Raw genomic sequence first — 23,097 nt, 5'->3', positions numbered from 1 at the left:
CAAGGTGGGGAGAGGTTAGGGTTAGGTGGAGGGGCAGGGGGCACTGGAAAAGGAGAGAAGCAAACGGACTGTGAGTGGGTTGATAGAAAAGAGAGCTCTGTGGTGCTGGAATGGGAAAAGGGAGGGGGATTGGTGGGTAAAGGAAAATGACTAATGAAGATTGAGAACAGGAGTGTTACAGGAACGTAAAATATAGTTCAGGGAGAGTTCCCACCAGCGCAATTCAGAAACTTGGTGTTGGTGGGAAGGATCCAGATGGCACAGGCTGTGAGCAATCATTGAAATGAACATCGTGTCAGACAATGTGATCAGCAACTGAATGATCCAGCTGTTTTTTTGCCACAGTTTGTTGGTATTCATTCATGCAGACAGAGAGCTTGCTGGTTATTGTGCCCACATAGAATGCAGCACAGTGGTTGCAGAGCTTAGCTTGTAGATCACGTGACTGGTTTCACAGGTAGCCTTGCCTTTGATGGAATAGGCAGACTGGAGTAGGCGGTGGTGAGAGCATGTATGGGACAGGACTTGCATCTAGAATTATTACAGGGATATGAGCAATGTGGCAAGCGGCTGGGTGCATGGTTTACGTAGGGATGGGTTATGTAGGAAAGTTCAGTGGACAGTGGAATACCACTGTGGAAGTGATGGGAAGGATCATGAGTTGAACATTCCTAATTTCAGGGCACGACAATAGGTAGTCGAAAATCTGACAGAGAATGTGATTCAGTTGCTCCAGTCCTAGGTGGTACTGAGTCACGAGGGGAATGCTCCTCTGGCTGGACGGTGGGACTTTTGGGAGATGGTGGGTGTGTGACTGGAGAGATAAGGCATGGGAGATCAGTTTTTGTACAAGGTTGGGAGGGTGATTACGGTCTGTGAAGGCCTCAGTGAGACCCTAGATATATTTTGAGAGGAGTGCTCATCACTAGAAATGTGATGGCTATGGGTGGCCAGGCTGTGTGGAAAGGACTTCTTGGTACATAATGGGTGGCAGCTGTCAAAATGGAGGTATTGCTGGTGGTTGGTAGGTTTGATATGGACAGAGGTACTGATGTTGCCATCTTCGAGGTGGAGGGCAACGTCAAGGAAGGTGCCTCGTTTGGCTGAGTAGGACCAGATAAAGCAAATGGGGAAGAAGGTGTTGAGGTTCTGGAGGAATGTGTATAGGTTGTTCTCACCCTCAGTCCAGATCACGAAAATGAAATCGATGAATCTGACCCAAGTGAGGGGTTTGGGATTTTGAGTAATTAGGAAGGATTCCTCTAGGTGGCCCGTGAACAGGTTGGCATAGAATGGTGCCAAACAGGTGACCATAGCCATATTCCAGATTTGTTTGTAGATAATGCGTTCAAAGGAGAAGTAATTGTGGGTGAGGACATAGTTGCTCACAGTGACTAGGAAGGAGATTGTTGGTCTGAAATCCTTCGAGCTTTGGCAAAATGTTCAGTAGCGGTAAGCCCATGGGCATTAGGGATGTTAGTGTAAAGGGAGGAGGCATCAATAGTGACGAAGAGGGCACCGGGTAATAAAGGAACAGGAACTGTGGAGAGTCAGTGGAGGAAATGATTGGTATCTTTTATATGAGAGGATAGGTTGCGGGTAATAGGCTGTAGGTGTTCGTCTATGAGTCAGTCAGGCAGCAGTAGCCGACCGAGACAGATGCAGCAACAGGGAAGCAACCGCTTTTGTGTCATTTACGAGATCCTAACAGGGAGCAAATTTTATTGTATCAATTGTGTGCTTTAATAGTTTAGTTTATTGAGTTTCTGCATGTAAATTTAATATCTAATAGCCACAGTTGTCGCGTTTTTGTTTGCATTGGAAAGTAAACCAATTTTGTGACATATTACAAGTTCCTAATCAGGGGCAAATTGTTTAGTTTCACCTGAGTGATTCGGCAGCTCTTAAAAGCTGATATTGAAAGTACTGTCAAAATGCTCCATCCTTTGCTGAAGCATATTTGGCTTGAAGAGAAATCTCCAAAGGAGTGGAAAAATGGTTTGGTGGTAAAGCTCCCAAAAAAGGGAAATTTGTCAGACTGTAACAACTTGCGTGGTATTACATTGTTGTCAGTGCCCAGTAAGGTCCTCACCAGAATTATTTTAAACAGAATTAAAGAATCCCTTGAAAAGCAACTGCGTAAAGAACAGGCCGGTTTTAGGGCACAACGCAGTTGTGTTGATCTTATTAACACTCTTAGAGCAAAGCAAAGAATTTCAAGCAACCATGTACCTGGCATTCATTGATTTTCAAAAGGCCTTCGATTCCGTGAAACATAAAGTGCTCTGGTAGGTGTTGCGGAAGTATGGCATACCCCAGAAGATCTTAAACATCATAAAAGATCTATATGATGGCTACAAATGCTGCGTACTCCGCAAGGGAAATATGACAGAGCCCATAAAAGTAACAACTGGAGTCCGTCAGGGTTGCATTTTGTCACCAACACTTTTTCTACTCGTTCTAGACTCTGTTATGAGAAGAGTCACAGCAGGCAGGAGACGAGGAATCCAGTGGGGGATCCACAAACGTCTGGAGGATTTGGATTTTGCAGACGACATAGTTTTACTAGCTCCAAGGCTGACTGATATGCAAGCTAAATTAAACTTGCTGAAAGAAGAAGCAGAGACTGCTGGCCTCAAGATAAATATAGGCAAAACAAAGGAAATGAGAGTAAATTCAGGGAACATGGAGGTGCCATTGTTAATAGGTGAGCAGCGGGTGGAGACTGTCAACTCATTCCTGTATCTGGATATTATAGTGGCGGAAGATGGTGGAGCTGGAGATGACGTGAAAAACCGCATTAAAAAGGCAAATGCTGCCTTCATACAATTGTATCCAATATGGAAAAATAGAAATATCACGTACAAAACAAAAATCTGTATTTTTAATACAAATGTGAAGGCTGTCCTGTACACCAGTGAAAGCTGGAAAATGTATAAAAAGATAACATCCCAGTTACAAAGCTTCATAAATAGATGCCTTCGACGCATCATGAATATCTGGTGGCCAGAAAAAATATGTAATGAGGAGCTCTGGCGAATAACAAACCAGATACCTATAGAAGACCAGATACGAGAGAGAAAGTGGGGCTGGTTGGGGCACACCTTAAGAAAGCCAGATGGAGCCATCGAGAAAAAAGCATTGGAATGGAATCCCCAGGGAACAAGGAAGAGAGGAAGACCAAGGGGCACATGGAAGAGAACAGTGGAAGGGGAAGCAAAAAGAGTTGGCAAGAACTGGGCAGAATTGAGGCAAATGGCCAAAGACAGAGACGGATGGCGAGTTCTCCTGGATGCCCTATGCCCCCATAGGAATTAAGTCAAAAGTAAGTAAGTATTACTAGACACAGTTCGTGCAATTTCGTCAGGGTCTACAGTAGAGTTGCGCTGCACATGCCGATAGTCTGTTTATCTGCATAGTTTAGTTTTCCATGGTCTTTAATATGAACAGGAACTGTGATTGTTGTGTGCATATGCGAGCCGAGTTGGTGACACTTCACTCTCAGCTTCAGGCTGTGATGGCTGTGGTTGCACAGCTTGAGGCTGCAGTGGATGAGCACCACTGTTGTGGGCCGGCCGTGGGGATTGAATGGACATCCAGCATGTCCAAGTCCTCCGACTGGTCCTCACCGGTGGCCAACCCAGTTACTGCTTGCACTGAGGCTGACCCCTCACCTGTGGTCGAGAAGGAGGTCGCCCTGGTGCGAAGTAGGCGGCGAAAGACTTCCTAGGGAGCCGCACATAATACCTCCCCGGTTTGTGTGACAAACAGGTTCCAGGTGCTGTCTGTGATTGACACTGCCGCTGAGTTAGATGCTGTCGCCTGTCCTGTTTCAGAGGAAACCACTGAGCCTGCAAGATCCGGGCAATCACAGAGGGTGGGATTATTGATAGTTGGGAGCTCCAATGTTAGGTGCATTATGGGGTCCCTTAGGGACTTGGCTGACAAGAAGGGTAAGAAAACCAATGTGCACTCCGTGTGCGCTCTGGGTGGAGTCATTCCAGATGTGGAAAGGGTCCTCCCGGAAGCCATGAAGAACACAGGGTGCAGCCAACTGCAGGTGGTTGCTCACATCGGTACCAATGATGTGTGTCACTTTGGATCAGAAGATATTCTTTCTGGTTTCGAGCGGCTAACAGGAGTGGTAAAGGCAGCCAGTCTTGCTTGCAAATTGAAAGCAGAGCTGACCATTTGCAGTATAGTCAATATGACCGATTGCAAACCTCTGGTACAAAGCCGAGTGAAGGGTCTGAATCAGAGGCTTAGGCAGTTCTGCGACCATGTAGGTTGCAGATTCCTTGACTTGCGCCAGAGGGTGGTTGGGTTTCGGGTTCCACTGAATAGGTCAGGTGTCCACTACCACTATACGCAGGAGGCGGCTACACTGCTAGCAGGGGCTGTGTGGCGTGGACTGGGTGGTTTTTTAGGTTAGAGGGTCTCGGGAAAACCCAAGATAGGCTTCAGCCACAAAGGGTGCAGGCTGAACACAGGAAGGACGTAGATACAGGAACCATTGATATCGTTATAGGCACTGAAAGCTGGCTGAAGCCAGATATAAGCTCAGCCAAAATTTTTGTGAAGAACCTAACGGTGTTCCGAAAGGATAGGTTAAACACGGTTGGTGGTGGTATGTTTTGTTGCTGTCAGAAGTAGTTTAACTTGTCACGAAATTGAAGTAGATACTTCCTTTGAGTTAGTATGGACAGAGGTCATTGTTGGCAACCGGAATAAAATAATAATAGGATCCTTTTACCGACCTCCCAGTTCAGATGAAAGGTTCAAAGAAAACTTGATTTTGATTTCAAACCCATAACCGATTCATACGATAATAGTAGGTGGTGACTTTAATTTACCCTTGATATGTTGGCAAAAATACATGTTCAATTCCGGAGGATGCATAAAATATCATCCGAAATTGTGAAAATTATTTTGAGCAATTAGTTCATGAGGCCATATGAATAGTAAACGGTTGTGAAAACACACTTGACTTCTTACCAACAAATAATCCTGAGTTAATAACGAGTATTAAAACTGATTCAGGGATTAGTGAACACAGGGTTGTCATAGCGAGATTGAATATTGTAATCCCCAAATCCTCGAAAAATAAGCAAAAAATATACCTATTCAAAAAAGTAGATAAAAATTCATTTGACACCTTTCTGAAAGACAATCTCCACTCATTCCAAATTAATAATATAAGTGTAGACCAGATGTGGCTTAAATTCAAAGAAATAGTGTCGGCAGTAGTTGAGAGATTTATACCAAATAAATTAACAAACGACGGAGTTGATCCTCGTTGGTACACAAAATGGGTTAGAACACTGTTGCAGAAACATGCCAAATTTAAACAGATGCAAAATCCCCAAGTTTGGGGATCTTTTACAGAAGCTTGAAGTTTAACGTGGACCTCAATGTGAGATGCTTATAACAGTTTCCACAACAAAACTTTGTCTCGAAACCTGGCAGAAAATCCAAAGAGATTCTGGTCGTATGTGACATACGTTAGCAGCAAGAAACAATCAATGCCTTCTCTGCGCAATAGCAATGGAGATACTATCGAAGACAGTGCTGCCAAAGCAAAGTTACTAAACACAGCCTTCCGAAATGCCTTCACAAAAGAAGACGAAGTAAATACTCGAGAATTCGAATCGAGAACAGCTGCCAACATGAGTAACGTACAAGTAAACATCCTCAGAGTAATGAAACAACTTAAATCACTTAATAAAAACAAGTCTTCTGGTCCAGACTGTATACCAGTTAGGTTCCTTTCGGAGTATGCTGATGCATTAGCTCCATACTTAACAATCATATACAACCGTTCGCTCAACAAAAGATCCGTACCCAAAGACTGGAAAGTTGCACAGGTCACACCAGTATTCAGGAAAGATAGTAGGAGTAATCCACTAAATTACAGGCCCATATCGTTAACGTTGATATGCAGCAGGATTTTAGAACATATTGTGTTCAAACATTATGAATTACCTTGAAGAAAATGGTCTATTGACACACAGTCAACATGGGTTTAGAAAACATTGTTCTGTGAAACACAACTAGCTCTTTTTTCACATCATTTATTGAGTGCTATTGGCAAGGGTTCCGTATTTCTGGATTTCCGGAAGGTGTTTGGCACTGTATCACACAAGCTGAGCCACAGATATGCACTCCCACCTAGGATTATCACTATCCACATCCTCTACAACAACCTTCGAACCTCCCTTAAGTTCCCTCATAACTGACAAATCCTGGCTCTCAAAGCTACTACACTTACTTCACCCTCAAAAACTCCCTTCCACCACCACCGCACAGAATCCAGAGCCTAAACAGACCCAAAACACAGTCATGAACCTTTCCTACAAAAGCCTTACTCCCAAAGAAATATCAGACATTTCCATAGGCCTCACCTTTCGCGCTTTCAGCTCGTAGTGAAATTGCGTGCTTATGGAATATCATCTCAGTTATGTGACTGGATTTGTGATTTCCTGTCAGTGAGGTCACAGTTCGTAGTAATTGAGGGAAAGTCATCGAATAAAACGGAAGTGATTTCCGGCATTCCCCAAGGTAGTGTTATAAGATAGGACTGGCGGAGTACATCGAAAAAGTCCAAAGAAAGGCAGCATGTTTTGTATTATCGCGAAATATGGGAGAGAGTATCACAGAAATGATACAGGATTTGTGCTGGAAATCCTTCAAAGAATGGTGTTTTTCACTGCGACGGAATCTTCTCACAAAATTCCAATCACCAACTTTCTACTCCAAATGCGAAAATATTTTGTTGACACCGACCTACATAGGGAGGAATGATCACCAGGATAAAATAAAGGAAATCAAAGCTCGTATGGAAAGATATAGATGTTAATTCTCTCCGCGCACTATACAAGATTGGAATAATAGAGAATTATGGGGGTGGTTCGATGAACCCTCTGCCAGGCATTTAAATGTGATTTGCAGAGTATCCATGTAGATGTAGATATGAGAGCAGAGATTATGTCAGTGCAAGCACAGTAACCACCAAAATGGGGTGTCCTGGGTGGTTGGGATTATGGACTTTAGGAAGCATGTAGAACGTAGGAGTACGGGGAGTGGTTGGGATAAGGAGAGAAATGGACTGCGGGGAGAGGTTCTGGGAGAGAAATGGACACTGGGGAGAGGTTCTGGGAGAGAAATGGACTCTGAGGAGGAGAGGTTCTGGGATGGGCCTAAGGATTTGAGGAGAGACTGGAGATCGAGCTGGATTTCTGGAATGGAGTCACTGTGATAGGGTCTGTAGGTGGATGAATCTGAAAGCTGGTAGAGTCCTTCTGCCAGATAATCCTTGTGGCTCAAAACAACAGTGCTGGAGCCTTTGTTCAGCAGGTAGGATCAGTTTTTAGGTGGCAGATTGCAGGTCTTTCTGCAGATATAAGGTTAGCATGTTGAGGGATTTGGGGAATGATGTTGAGGCAAGGTTCAAGGTTAAGAAATTCTTGAAAGTTAACAGGGGGTGATTTGGGGGCAGTGTGGATGGATCATGGTTGGATGAATTCTGAGAACTGAGGCAGGCAGAGTTCAACTTTGGTCTTAGGTTGAATCTGATTGATAGGGTTGGTGGCAAAAAAGTGTTTCCATTGTTGGGACCGGGACAAGGATAGAAGGTTATTAACAAGTCCTGCAGAATTGAAATTGGCAGTGGGGCGAAAGGTGAGGCCTATGGAAATGTCTGATATTTCTTTGGGGGTAAGGCTTTTGTAGGAAAGGTTCATGACTGTGTTTTGGGTCTGTTTAAGCTCTGGATTCTGTGCGGTGGTGGTGGAAGGGAGTTTTTGAGGGTGAAGTAAATGTAGTAGCTTTGAGAGCCAGGATTTGTCAGTTATGAGGGGACTTAAGGGAGGTTCGAAGGTTGTTGTAGTGGATGTGGATAGTGATAATCCAAGGTGAGAGTGCATATCTGTGGCTCAGCATCTCCAATGTATGGTAAGTAGCTATTATCCTTTTCATAAGTCATCAGTTTATTATTTACAGAAGACTGGAAAAACTTTCAGACACTGATCTCAGAGAATATTAATTGGGATTCCAGAAAAATGTAAGAACATATGAGGTAATACTTGTGACTTACCTTAGAGGACATGTTGAAGAAAGGAAAACCACAGGATTTTTAGATATTTACAGGTTGCACAGAAACCAGACTGCTGTTATAGGAGCTGAAGGACATAAAAGGGAAACAGTAGTTGACAAAGGACTGAGACAGGGTTGTAGACTACCTCTGATGTTCTTAAATCTGTATGTTGAGCAAGCAGTAAAGGAACCAGGGAAAACACTGCAAAGGGAATTTCAGTTCAAGAAAAAGAAAAACTTGGTTGTTTGTCATTGACATTGTAATTTTGTCATAGATTTCGAAGAACTTGGAAGATCAGTTGAATAGAATGGGCAGTGTTTTGAAAAGAGAGTGAACAGGCCAGGTGTTTCAATAATTAATTGATGATTTGCTTCCCCGACATGTGCGTGGTATAACATGTCAAAATATAAATAATTTTTTTCTGTAAAACGTGCCTGTGATCCAATTTGTATTATCAAGCATTTGTTCAGAATACTAGTTACAAATAAATGTGAACACACCATAATTAGATTTTCACTGTTTATTGTAAAATAATAGTTTTACTGATTAACAATTACATTAACTTGTGAAAATTTTATATTCCTAATGAGTAAACAATGCTTCACATGAAAACATAAATTACTTTAATACTACGCAGATTCAGACATTACTAGAATGTTGTTGGCAATATTATGTTAAATACTTTAAATATAATTGCTGCTTTTCTGCCTAAAATTTTGAGAAGTCAGAATGTTTGGTTCTGTTTACATTCCAATTAAGATTCTTACCTTTAATGAATAGAAAATGAAATAGAAAATGAATTGAAATTACAATGTAAATCAGGTAACTATTCTGCATAATCTGATTTTGTGCAGAGACATTGATGTGTAAAACATATAATTGATTATAATAAACATACAGATTGGGTATCGTAATTTACTGTTGGCACAGTATTGATGTATTCTGAATATGTTGTCCTATTCTGTCACATTATAAGAGTATTATATATATAAAAAAATACAGCAATAATGGAATGTAATCTAATTAAATCAAGTGGACGAATGCTTAAGTAGGCATATTGACTTGTAGTACTATGGTGGTTGTTGGCATTGTATCTATCTTGGCTACGGTAATGTGGTCACTATGCTGTTCACAGTAGCTTACCCACATTCCTACTTTTTTATTCATTATTAGACCTACCTCATCGTAGAGGCCTGGGGCGGGTCCCTCTGCAGTGGCATGGTTCAGCTGAGCTGTAGGTTGTCACCAGGATGTTATCCAGTGATGGCTCAACAAAACTTCATTAATATTCACACATTTTATTAGAAAACAAGCTATGGTACTCATAGTGTCATCCCGCAGTAGCGACACCCCTTTGGAGTGTGACAACAGTGGCAAAGTTGGCAGGGCTGATGCCACTGATAACCGGCCAACAGCTGGGCCGGAGTGCTGACACCTAACATCTGCAGCAACACTCACACCACCTTGGCGCAACTCAGGGCAGTTGTGAAAACCCACGGTGATTCTTGCATAAGAAGGCAACCCCCGACAACAGTGTGCAGCACTAGGAGCAGAGGCATAAAGTGTAAATTTGCCTGCACAAGTAGGGGCAGATGGGTGGCTGCACTGCCCTTGTTTCAAATGGCTATCCTCTGAGGCAAAACCCCAGCTGCAGATAAAGTTAGCCAGAAGATGACGCACCAGCTGGAAGCACCAAGTCGACAGGAGTGGGCTTAGAACCAAAAGTCGGCTTTTTGGTGATGCTTGCAAAACTGTGTTGCTCCATCACCTGCTATGAACCATTTCTTGTAGCAGTTGCTGCCAAACGTTGATGCATTTGGCTAAAAATGATGGGTATGTATAGTTTCAGTGCTCACTTGTTGTACCAAGGCACCACTTCTGATGGTGCACCAAAACGGGGCTGTGACCAGAACATATGGCAAATGCCATGCTGTTTCTATGGTCAGCATGCATTTCTGCTGTGTCATCAGTACTGCCAGTTCTGGCCCCTGTTGGTATAGCTGTATCTGATGCTACAGTGTTTTGGTCCACTGTGCACTTATTGGCATCCACAGCCAGTTTGCAACAGCTGTGGCATTGTTGCTGTTTTACTCTAGTGCTGAAAAATGGTGGTGGTGCTACATTACCTCCTCCCTCTGGTGGTTTCGGAGCCTGAAACTTAGCTCATTGTCATTCTGCAAAACACAGCACACATTTCCACACTGGTTATGGTGTACAATACATTTTCTTAAGTGCAGTCAGTCTTAACCACAAGATACGTCAGCGGCATACTTTAGCCCACTGGCTTTCATTTACAAATGCTCTGAAACCGTTAAGTGACTACTTATTGACTAACAATGTAATGTTATCAAACTCTTCCCTTCTGTTGGATATCCCTTAATTGTAAATTGGCTTAATAGGTTCCTACACAAAATAGAATACAAATGTTACACTGACTCCTACTTATTCACACACCACTGGCAACTTGTCAACATGCCATAAACTGATTTCATCCCTTATAAATTATTACACAAAACTCGTTTAGAGCACTATGATAGTAATCCCGTCAGCATACTTTAGTACAAGAAAAGAATCTGCAATGTCTTCTGTAACGTATCCTTAATACTAATTACACATATTCCTACCATTGATCACAATGTATATAGAACAGACTGACATAAAACTGGAAAAGCCTTCCCATCTTTACAAACCCTTGAAGCACATTATCCCTGACAAATCACTGTTAACAGTAAATGGTCCAACTCCACTGATTTCTTATGTTCAGAATTTCTATTCATCTGTCTAATGATATCTTTACTCACTACTTTGGTGCACCATTCATAAATTTGCATCTATGGCCACAGTTTCCCTTATGCCTTCCCATAAAAATCCCCCTAATATCATGGTCACACATAAACTACATACAGAACTACCATACATCATATGTTGACAAGTAGTTTCATGTATTTCCCTTTCTGTAGTGGTAATAACAAACTGAATTCTCCTTGGGGTCTAGGCTTTCTCCTTCCGTGTCTCACCCAAAGCCACTTACTGGTGCCTTGCAGCACTATACCGTACAAATTAAGTCCTACTGATGTTCCCAATATTTTAGCTCTTATTCCCTTAGGATAGACAAACGTTGTGACAGTATCTCAATGGTGACAGTTTGCCCTAGCTGGAAAATGTTCTCTCAGATTCCACTGTGCATCACACAAGGTTAATTTTGGTGTGATGCATGAACTGAAAGCCCCAAACTTGTGCAGTATTCTTCACCTATATTATACTTGCTGTGCACAATGAACCATGGCTGCATTTGTGCAGTATTCTTCACCTATATTAATATTCACTGTGCACAATGAACCAAGGCTGCGTTGCAAACAGCTCACCGTCTGCATTGGAAATAAATGTCTCTCTACCACTTCATTACTCATAACATCTGCAACACTATCAACTTCATCAATAACTTCTTGTGCACCCTCTGCAGTATCTACAGCAACATTACTGTCTGCAGTTCCACTGTGCACAACACAAAAATCATTGGAAAGTATGCTGCCCTGTACATACTTCACATGGTACTGCAGCTATTCCAGGTTCCACATTTTCAGAAGATCTCAGAGCAGCCCTATATTACACCCCTTAATTTCCACAACATTACTACTGTGCGCATTGACTAAACTTGAACTGCTAACTTCTTTCTCCTTACCCTCTACTTTCTTCTTCATTTATAATCCCTCCAAACTCCTTATATTTCCTACCCCCCAGTAAAACACTCGTTTTCAGCCAACCACCCATAAAATATTCTCTTCCTTTTTTTCTTTTCTTCTATACACCAAATTGTACTGTTGTTCGGCCTTTATTTCCTTAAACATGCATGCATTGTTTGCCTGCAACTGAGCTTCCTCAGAAGCTAAAATCCGTAATGTTTCATTCAGGGCAGTACCCGTTGGTATTGCAAAAGATATGGGTAATCCTTCACCAATCGAACAACAACAGAAAAGAGTAAAGCAGAATGACAACAAAGAGACTTAGACCTAAACAAACTACTATGCTGTTACTTATTGCTATTTTATGTGCTTACATAATGAGCCATATTCCTTGCTCAAAACCAAATATCTTGCCTGTTCTAAGTGGCCCAAACAACCACACGTTTCCTAAAATTCTCAGTCTCTTATATCATGGGAACACTATTCAATAAATACAGCAAAATAAAATAAAATTATGTGACGGACACTTAATTGTAACACTATCATAATACTTCTAGATAAAAGTTAGCTTGCTATATGTGTTTAACAATCTAAACACTTGCCGGCCGCGGTGGCCAAGCGGTTAAAGGCGCTACAGTCTGGAACCGCGCGGCCGCTACGGTCGCAGGTTCGAATCCTGCCTCGGGCATGGATGTGTGTGATGTCCTTAGGTTAGTTAGGTTTAAGTAGTTCTATGTTCTAGGGGACTGATGACCTTAGAAGTTAAGTCCCATAGTGCTCAGAGCCATCCTCAATCTAAACACTTCTATACCATGAGCCACACCCCTTGCTTGTGATAGGCAGTATTTAGTATCTGCAGTAAGTGTGACAGCACCGCTACTCGACATGGTTGGTGTGGATACTACACAGATTTATGGTGACTCGGTAAGAACCGGGGAACAGAACCCTATGAGTGGAACAAACGCACCTGCTTGTTGAATTATGGGAAGGGGAGTATCCAAACCCAAACAGATTGCGCACAACAATATTCTCGGCCCACGGCTGGTACTGCCGGCTAGCCGCTGAGCACATGACAACTCTTGACACAAGCGAAAGGCTAGGTCTGCGGCAATTGAACTCTGCAGAAACACTGGTCTGCTACAATTATGCTGCTCACAAGTAAACATTTCCATCAGTGGGTCTGCCTGTATGAGACAATGTGCGTGCCCTCCATGGTATGTTTCTGAACTACTCTGCTGTTCTGCCCATTCCAGTACATCTGCCTCCATCAGGATGTCCACTAACGGGAATCCCAAAGCACATAGTAATCAGTGAAAGTTAACATTATATTTATACATCCACATAACTGTCTGATTTTACCTGCACATACTTAACGTGTGAATAGTCTACAATTTAACCTCTGGCAAAAGACCAACTGACTTACCATAATAAGTGCAGTAAAAACATAAAGTATACTTCACTCACCCTACATGGCCGATAATGACATCGCTTGAAACATCCAGGCTAATAAGCCAAGGTCAATGTATAAAACATTCTCGTAACGTTTCCTCTCCAACTCCGGGAGACGTCTACACAGATAAAGTAGCAAACTGGCAGTTCACCACTTTACCTCTGAAGATGTCTCCCGCAGTTGGAGAGGAAGTGTTAGGAGAAAGTTTTATACATCAATCATAGCCTATTAACCCAGAAGTTGTAAGTGATGGCTGAATCGCCTCCTGCTCAGAAACATCCTGCATCCCATTGTGGAACCTTTGCTCCAAGTACACAACCAAGCATTATAAACCAACACCAGCAGGAAGATACCCAAAAACAATCATAGAATACTAGCTTACATGTTACGTCTTAAGCCTGCCTAGCTGTATGGCCATAACAGTAGCATGTAAAGCACTGTGTTTCAATGGTAAAAGTGTTTCTCATGAAGTATGTTGTTGTTGTTGTTGTGGTCTTCAGTCCCGAGACTGGTTTGATGCAGCTCTCCGTGCTACTCTATCTTGTGCAAGCTTCTTCATCTCCCAGTACTTACTGCAACCGACATCCTTCTGAATCTGCTTAGTGTATTCATCTCTTGGTCTCCCCCTACGATTTTTACCCTCCACGCTGCCCTCCAATACTAAATTGGTGATCCCTTGATGCCTCAGAACATGTCCTACCAACCGATCACTTCTTCTGGTCAAGTTGTGCCACAAACTTCTCTTCTCCCCAATCCTGTTCAATACTTCCTCATTAGTTATGTGATCTACCCATCTAATCTTCAGCATTCTTCTGTAGCACCACATTTCGAAAGCTTCTATTCTCTTCTTGTCCAAACTATTAACCGTCCATGTTTCACTTCCATACATGGCTACACTCCATACAAATACTTTCAGAAATGACTTCCTGACACTTAAATCTATACTCGATGTTAACAAATTTCTCTTCTTCAGAAATGCTTTCCTTGCCATTGCCAGTCTACATTTTATATCCTTTCTACTTCGACCATCATCAGTTATTTTGCTCCCCAAATAGCAAAACTCCTTTACTACTTTAAGTGTCTCATTCCCTAATCTAATACCCTCAACATCACCCAACTTAATTTGACTACATTCCATTATCCTTGTTTTGCTTTTGTTGATGTTCATCTTATATCCTCCCTTCAAGACACCATCCATTCCGTTCAACTGCTCTTCCAAGTCCTTTGCTGTCTCTGACAGAATTACAATGTCATCGGCGAACCTCAAAGTTTTTATTTCTTCTCCATGGATTTTAGTACCTACTCCGATTTTTTCTTTTGTTTCCTTTACTGCTTGCTCAATATACAGATTGAATAACATTGGGGAGAGGCTACAACCCTGTCTTACTCCCTTCCCAACCACTGCTTCCCTTTCATGTCCCTCGACTCTTATAACTGCCATCTGGTTTCTGTACAAATTGTAAATAGCCTTTGGCTCCCTATATTTTACCCCTGCCACCTTTAGAATTTGAAAGAGAGTATTCCAGTCAACATTGTCAAAAGCTTTCTCTAAGTCTACAAATGCTAGAGACGTAGGTTTGCCTGTCCTTAATCTTTCTTCTAAGATAAGTCGTAAGGTCAGTATTGCCTCACGTGTTCGAGTATTAGTACGGAATCCAAACTGATCTTCCTCGAGGTCGGCTTCTACTAGTTTTTCCATTCGTCTGTAAAGAATTCGTGTTCGTATTTTGCAGCTGTGGCTTATTAAACTGATTGTTCGGTAATTTTCACATCTGTCAACACCTGCTTTCTTTGGGATTTGAATTATTATATTCTTCTTGAAGTCTGAGGGTATTTCGCCTGTCTCATATATCTTGCTCACCAGATGGTAGAGTTTTGTCAGGACTGGCTCTCCCAAGGCTGTCAGTAGTTCTAATGGAATGTTGTCTACTCCCGGGGCCTTGTTTCGACTCAGGTCTTTCAGTGCTCTGTCAAACTCTTCACGCAGTATCATATCTCCCATTTCATCTTCATCTACATCCTCTTCCATTTCCATAATATTGTCCTCAAGTACATCACCCTTGTATAGACCCTCTATATACTCCTTCCACCTTTCTGCTTTCCCTTCTTTGCTTAGAACTGGGTTTCTATCTGAGCTCTTGATGTTCATACAAGTGTTTCTCTTATCTCCAAAGGTCTCTTTAATTTTCCTGTATCTATCTTACCCCTAGTGAGATAAGCCTCTACATCCTTACATTTGTCCTCTAGCCATCCCTGCTTGGCCATTTTGCACTTCCTGTCGATCTCATTTTTGAGACGTTTGTATTCCTTTTTGCCTGTTTCATTTACTGCATTTTTATATTTTCTCCTTTCATCAATTAAATTCAATGTTTCTTCTGTTACCCAAGGATTTCTACTAGCCCTCGTCTTTTTACCTACTTGATCCTCTGCTGCCTTCACTACTTCATCCCTCAAAGCTACCCATTCTTCTTCTACTGTATTTCTTTCCCCCATTCCTGTCAATTGTTCCCTTATGCTCTCCCTGAAACTCTGTACAACCTCTGGTTCTTTCAGTTTATCCAGGTCCCATCTCCTTAAATTCCCACCTTTTTGCAGTTTCTTCAGTTTTAATCTACAAGTCATAACCAATAGATTGTAGTCCACATCTGTCCCTGGAAATGTCTTACAATTTAAAACCTGGTTCCTAAATCTCTGTCTTACCATTATATAATCTATCTGATACCTTTTAGTATCTCCAGGGTTCTTTCATGTATACAACCTTCTATCATGATTCTTGAACCAAGTGTTAGCTATCATTAAGTTTTGCTCTGTGCAAAATTCTACCAGGCGGCTTCCTCTTTCATTTCTTACCCCCAATCCATATTCACCTACTACATTTTCTTCTCTCCCTTTTCCTACACTCGAATTCCAGTCACCCATGACTATTAAATTTTCGTCTCCCTTCACTATCTGAATAATTTCTTTTATTTCATCATACATTTCTTCAATTTCTTCGTCATCTACAGAGCTAGTTGGCATATAAACTTGTACTACTGTAGTAGGTGTGGGCTTCATATCTATCTTGGCCACAATAATGCGTTCACTATTCTGTTTGTGGTAGCTTACCCGCATTCCTATTTTCCTATTCATTATTAAACCTACTCCTGCTTTACCCCTATTTGACTTTGTGTTTATAACCCTGTAGTCACTGACCAGAAGTCTTGTTCCTCCCCCCACCGAACTTCACTAATTCCCACTATATCTAACTTTAACCTATCCATTTCCCTTTTTAAATTTTCTAACCTACCTGCCCGATTAAGGGATCTGACATTCCACGCTTCGATCCATAGAACGCCAGTTTTCTTTCTCCTGATAACGACATCCTCTTGAGTAGTCCCCGCCCGGAGATCCGAATGGGGGACTATTTTACCTCCGGAATATTTTACCCAAGAGGACGCCATCATCATTTAATCATACAGTAAAGCTGCAAAATTACGGCCGTAGTTTCCCCTTGCTTTCAGCCGTTCGCAGTACCAGCACAGCAAGGCCGTTTTGGTTATTGTTAAAAGGCCATATCAGTCAATCATCCAGACTGTTGCCCTTGCAACTACTGAAAAGGCTGCTGCCCCTCTTCAGGAACCACACGTTTGTCTGGCCTCTCAACAGATACCCCTCCGTTGTGGTTGTACCTACGGTACGGCTATCTGTATCGCTGAGGCATGCAAGCCTCCCCACCAACGGCAAGGTCCTTGGTTCATTGGGGGGGGGGGGGGGGGGGGGGGGGGGTCATGAAGTATAACAACGCAAATTAGAATCCTGGTGGTATTTTCAATTTGCCATAGCTGTGTGCTGACCACATGCCGCTCCATATCCGCATCCAGTGATGCCTGTGGGCTGAGTATGACATGGCAGCCAGTTGGTACTTCATGGCCTGTTCAGGTGGAATTCAGTTTTTTTTATAACAGTAAACTGAAAAAGTCTTTCCTTAAGGAAAGTTAGAGTTTAACATATCCTTTCAACAGAATGGTCTTTGGTCATGGCACACTAAGTGTGTTAGATTGGGTAGTGACAGTGTTAGGAATTTCTAATTGCTGCATTGAAAAACACCCAAAATAAGTCTTGGCCAGATGGTGGCATGAGTCCTGCTTCACCAAGACAAAAGCCTAATGTCAGGAGCACTTTGCACCTTGGTGCTTTGGTTCATATAAATCTGAATGTCATTGTAAAGAACGAAGTTCGAATGCCTAGTGTGTGTTACTCTTGCCCCGTGTAGCATGCAAAAAAATTCTTTATTGAGTGTGAAAAGTTGCAACAGAAGAATGGAAAAACTGGTTTAATCTGACAGTGGGGGAGATCAGGCCAGGTTCTGGAGAAATGTAGGAACGAGCAAGACAGTACTAACCCCAAGACTTCTCTTAGAAAACAGGTTAAGGAAAGACAAAGTTACATTTACAGTATTTGTAGACTTACAGACTGCTTTTGACAATGTTGACTTGAATACTCTCTTTGAAATTGCTTCATTTGACCTTTGGTGCGCTCAGCGACATCCGTCATTTGAATAAAGGTAAAAACGTAATTCACCAGACCACATTACGTTCTGCCAGTCAGCTGCTTTCCACTCTCTGTGGTTTTTAGCACATTGAAGTCACACAACTTTATGTGCCAATGTGAGCAATGGCCTCTCTTGAGGTCACCGACTCCATATGTTGATTGCATGCAGTTCCCATCGCAATGTTATTTTGGTTGCAGGTTGGGATCAACCTTCATTCACTGCCTGAAGCAATATCTGTCAGGTTTGGAAGCAGTTTGATTCACAAGCTGTGAAACATGTCTCCAGTCTTTTTCCAGCCACAGTTCTGACATCCTGTTTTGTGGCCATGTGTATTGAACCACTGTTTGTAGATACATTGAACAGTTGACCATGAAAACCTACAAATCCAGCAACTTCCCACACCGTATGGCCATAGGCGTGACCAAACATGATTGCCCTTTTTTGGCACTTTGTCACATCCTTATATTCAGCCACATTTTCGTACAGTGTCTACTTGAAACATAAATGTCTCATTGATTGCTACTTCCTTATGCTAACAAAGAGACAGTGTGCATGCGGTTGAGCACATGACTGTCGCTGCACCATCTGTAAAAGTTAATGATTTATCTGTGTGTTCAAATTGGGGTGCCCAATTTTTTGCCTGGTGAGCTTAAACTGTAGACTGGCAATTGAAAGAAAAGCATTTCTGTAGAAGAGAAGTTTGTTAACATTAAATACAAATTTAAGCATAAGGAATTATTTTATGCGGGTATTTGCGTGTAGTGTAGCCTTGCATGGAAGTGAAATGTGGGCAATAAGCAGTTCAGACATGAAGAGAACATAAACTTTTGAAATGTGGTCCTCCAGAAGAATGCTGAAGATTAGGTGGGTAGAGCATGGAACTGATGAGGAGGTAGTGAATTAAAGTAGGGGAGAAAGAAATTTGGGGCACAACCTGACGAAAAGAAGGTATCGGTTTGTAATCTTACCCTCCCACACATCACCAGTAAATTTTCAGTCTCTTAATTAGTTTGAAAAGCTTTGAGAAGTGTAAGATGTACAAAAAAAAAATTACTTATCTTCATTTTCTCATTGTTGGCTGCAGTACATCTGGGGGTAGATTCTTGAAGCTACAGTTTTGACTTTGTGTGTTCCAGTTGACATAATAATTGATGAAGTACTTTCTGTTTCTATGACTTTTTTTTAATTGTATCCCATTCTTGTATATCACACTGACTTCGCAATCTCTATTTTCATAAAACCAAAATTACATTATTATTGCCAAAATTAAAAACACGTCTGTTTCCATCAGAGGCAGGCCCACTACTACTAACTCATTCTGCAGTACTAAGACATTCCAAAGAGTTTACAAAATGAAAAGAGTTTACAAACTTTTTTGACAAAAGAAGAATCTTCACCAAGTTATATAATTAATTTGGAAATGAATCCAGAAGTAAAGTTAATAATTAGCAACAGATTGCATGATTAATAATCATACGCATTTGCCACCGGATCATGTTGTGCACGAATCCACCGGGAAAACTTGAAGAGTCACAGCTGAGATAATATTCACCTACACAAGATTCAAAAATATTCCTGGTATCGGCTGTTTCTATAAAGAAAGGTAATGTTAGAGGAGTGTGTCCCATTACATGTTGAAAGGACGCATTCTGAGACATTAAGCAATCACCAGTTTAGTATTGGGGAGAAGTGTGGGAGGTAAAAATTGCAGAGGGAGATCAGGAGGTGAAGGCAGCAAGCAGGTTCAAATGGAAGTAGGTTTTATATATATTAAAACCAACATTGTAACTATTCTCTGTTTTTTTTATTAATCAAGTTTAAATTTTTTTAGAATGACAGGTTAGGCCATTTGTGGAAAACTATTTTGTCAGAAAATTTGAAAAATCATTTCTTAAATTGCATCTGTACTGCACTTGATAGGCAGAACTCTTTCTGGTTTATCAGTATAAGTTGGGATGTCATCTACATACAGCAGGAATAGGAATAGACCCAATTTTGAACCATGTGAAACACCATTATTGATCTGTACTCAGGAGAAAATGATTTCGCTTGAATATCACCTTGGCTGTTATGCGTAACTCTCTGCTTCCTACCAGTGAAAAATGATTGAGCTAGTTACTCGTACCCTGGAAGCTATAAAATTGATGTTTGTCCAGAAGGATGTTTTAATTCTCAAAAATGACTGTATAATTTTAGATTATAAAAAAAAAATCTGTGGGTGAAATTTCCTCATTTAAACATTTTGATACATGCTCAGTGAAATTATGGATGGCAGTGTTGTAAGTGAGCGTCTGGAATTCATATTTTGATAGACTTAAAAACTTAATATTTGTAGTTATTCTGTACTACTAAAAAGTACGTTACTTTTTGAAAGGAAATTTCAATATTCTTGATTTCTGTTCTAATATTCTTTTTAAAAAGGGGCCAAACAATGAAATTATTCAATCTTTCTGGAAAAAATACCATGTGAAAGTAATGATGATTTGCACAATAGCTGTATCAGGAGAAAATGCTTGTAACATTTTTGTTAAAATGTTATCAACTTCTTAAGACAGATTTATTTTCATGATTTTCCTGGAAGAGGCCATTTAATAATTGCTTGGTTTTCTTTTTACTATTTTCGTGAAGACACTTCTATCTCTATGTATATATGTTGTACCTGTTTGATATGGGTGTACAAGAAGGTGTTCACAAATGTTTAAATTATTTAATCTGCCTTCAGTGGGGTTTACATGTATAACAATACATATATTAACTTAGTAAAATATAAGATGTCCTCAAAGAGCTTCATTTGAAAAAAATTGTTTTTTAAAAGAAACCAGGTGCCTTGTTTATGAAGCTCTGGTTTGATTCTTGTTCTCCCTTACCGAGTGTCAATTAATCTGTGGGCAATGATCAGTTTCCCACTTAATTCTTTTGAAATCCCACTTGCTCCAGCCCCTCCTCCCCCTCCCTCCCCCCCCCCCCCCCCCTGAAAAAGGAAGTGCACATTCTGAAAGGTAGCCAAGCTCTGTACCTTTCATTTGTGTATCTATCAGTGACGCAGTGCTTCTGCCTTTTGGCCAGTTATCTCCTTTATTCCTAAATAATTCAATTTTATACATCCTATATTTTGATGGCAAAGACATATTTACACCACTCTTCTAAGATTACAACTTCTTCTTCTTCTACTAATACTAATACTAATTGTTGTGTCTAGGAATCCTGCTTACTCGGTTCACTAGACAAACAATCAAGCAACTCGTATTAATGAGTTTTATTACAAACAAGACAGTTACAATACTTAACTTTGATGTGTGTTGCAAGCAAAGGGTGACATACAAAATAATCAGTCTTCTTCAGAATAGACAACCACAAGTCTGTGCTACATAGAGAGTGCTAAATAAGTCACTAACGTTGACGCTACTATTGGAGTCTCTAATCTTGAAGCTGCTATTGAAGTGGGCTGTCACCAGTCGGGTGTGGTGCTATTGTCCTTCACATATGGGCCACTGCTGTCGGTTTGTCATCTTGAAGGGAGGTCGGTTGGTAGGTCGGTGTGCAATTGGCTGATCTCTTCTCAAAGCCTTCTCTTCCCTGTCATTCCCGACTGGTGTGCCGGCACTGACTTCATGCCATAACACTAATACTAATACATGAAATGTTTTCATTTACAGTGTTGGAGTTAGTGAGTGAAGAAATTGGAAGAAAGTGGAAAGATCTAGCCCGCCAGTTGGGCCTGAGAGAAGGCAAAATGAACGAGATTGAAGCAAGATACCCCAATAGTCTTAAGGAAAGGGTGTATGCCGTATGTAGTTCTTGGTTCTCTCTTTTTTTCTGTAGCTGTAACGAGCTTCAGGTAGCAAAACCAATTATATAACTGAGTTTTCTTTATTCTAGTGTTTGGCCATATTCCAAGAAAATAATCCTGATGGCATGGAGAAAAAATTACTGAAAGCATTAGAGAAAGCCCGCAGAAAAGATCTGAGGGACCAGGTTGAGGCAATACTGAGGCCGTACTGAGGTATGAAACATTATTTTTCTTTTTTTCACTTACACATTAATATCAGTTTGCTTTGGATTTAATTTTCAAGACTGTGATTTTATCTTATCCTATTTCATGATGTACAATGTCTATTTCTATATAAAGTAAACAAATCAAGTATCATTATAGCACCCATTAATATGATGACCACCAGTTTTCATTGTATACTTCAGAGTGAAGAAAGCAAATTTAATATAATTATAGCATTGAAGTAAACATATCCCTGCTGTAGATGTGAAACCTAATTTAACACTGTAGGAAAAGATAAATTGCTACTTATCATAAAGGAGTACATGAAGTTGCAGGCAGGTACAATTAAAAGCTTTTGGCCACAGCCTTCATCAGCAAAACAGAAACATAAGCAAACACACCTCATGCATAAGACTGCCAACTCCAGCAGCCTGGGTCAGAATACAACTATCACATGGGATGGAAGCAGCAGTCTTTAGGTGGCAGGGAAGGGGGTAGAGAGGAACACTGTCTGGGGAGTAGAATGCCAACAGGCACAGTGTCAGGAGGTACTGGGGCAGGAAGATGGGGAAAAAAAGAGCGAAAAAGAAGAGGAGCAGGAAAAGATGGTCAGATGTGTTAAGCAAACAAAAAGGATGGGAGACGAGATTGGGGACGAGATGATAGAGCAGAAGGGGTGTAAACTGTTTGATGGATGGTGGGGGTCAGTATGTTGGTGTAGGTTCAGGCCATTATAATTACGGGAGTAGAGAATGTGTTGTAAGGATGACTCCCATCAGCGCAGTCCGGAGAAGCTGATGGTGGAGGGGAGGATCCAGATGGCTCAGGTAGTGAAGCAGCCATTGAAGACAAGCATGTTATGTTCAACTGCATGTTTTGCCACAGCATGGTCTACTTTACTCTTGGCTACAGCTTGGCAGAGACCGTTCATCCCGATGGACAGATGGTTGGTAGTCATACCAGTATAAAAAGCTGTACAATGATTGCAGCAGTACTGATAAATGACATAGTTGCTTTCACAGATGGCCCAGCCCCTGATGAGGTAGGATAAACCTATGGCAGGACTGGAATAAGTAGTGCTAGGTCGGTGGACTGGGCAGGTCTTGCACCTCAGTTTTCCACAGGGATACGATCCTTGTAGCAAGGGGCTGGGTTTGGGAGTGGCATAGGGATGGGCTATGATGTTGTTGGGTGGGCAATGAAATACCACTGTAGGATGGATGGGAAGGACCTAGGGTAGGATGTTCCTCATTTCAGGGCACAATGATAGATAATCAGAATACTGGCGAAGGATGTGTTTCAGTTGTTCCACTGAGATGGTACTGGGTGATGAACGGGGCTCTCCTC

At 41.4% G+C, this 23,097-nt stretch overlaps 1 protein-coding gene across 2 annotated transcripts in view; it reads left to right on the top strand.

Moving 5' to 3' along the window:
- LOC126100292 (fas-associated death domain protein) overlaps positions 1-23,097 on the top strand; it is a 57,385-nt gene that overhangs the window by 11,119 nt on the left and 23,169 nt on the right. For both annotated transcript variants that reach the window (XR_007522146.1, XM_049910899.1), the window contains exons 3-4: positions 21,413-21,543; positions 21,636-21,759. Coding sequence is in view for 1 of the 2 variants with exons in the window: in XM_049910899.1 (XP_049766856.1) it covers positions 21,413-21,543; positions 21,636-21,758 (254 nt within the window). In the remaining variant the exon portion in view is untranslated. The remainder of the gene's footprint in view (positions 1-21,412; positions 21,544-21,635; positions 21,760-23,097) is intronic.

Source organism: Schistocerca cancellata, chromosome 9 (genome assembly GCF_023864275.1).
Source record: "Schistocerca cancellata isolate TAMUIC-IGC-003103 chromosome 9, iqSchCanc2.1, whole genome shotgun sequence".
Classification (NCBI taxonomy): Eukaryota; Metazoa; Arthropoda; class Insecta; order Orthoptera; family Acrididae; genus Schistocerca; species Schistocerca cancellata.
Note: the sequence above shows the minus strand (reverse complement) of the source record. Positions and strands in the feature narration are given on the sequence as shown.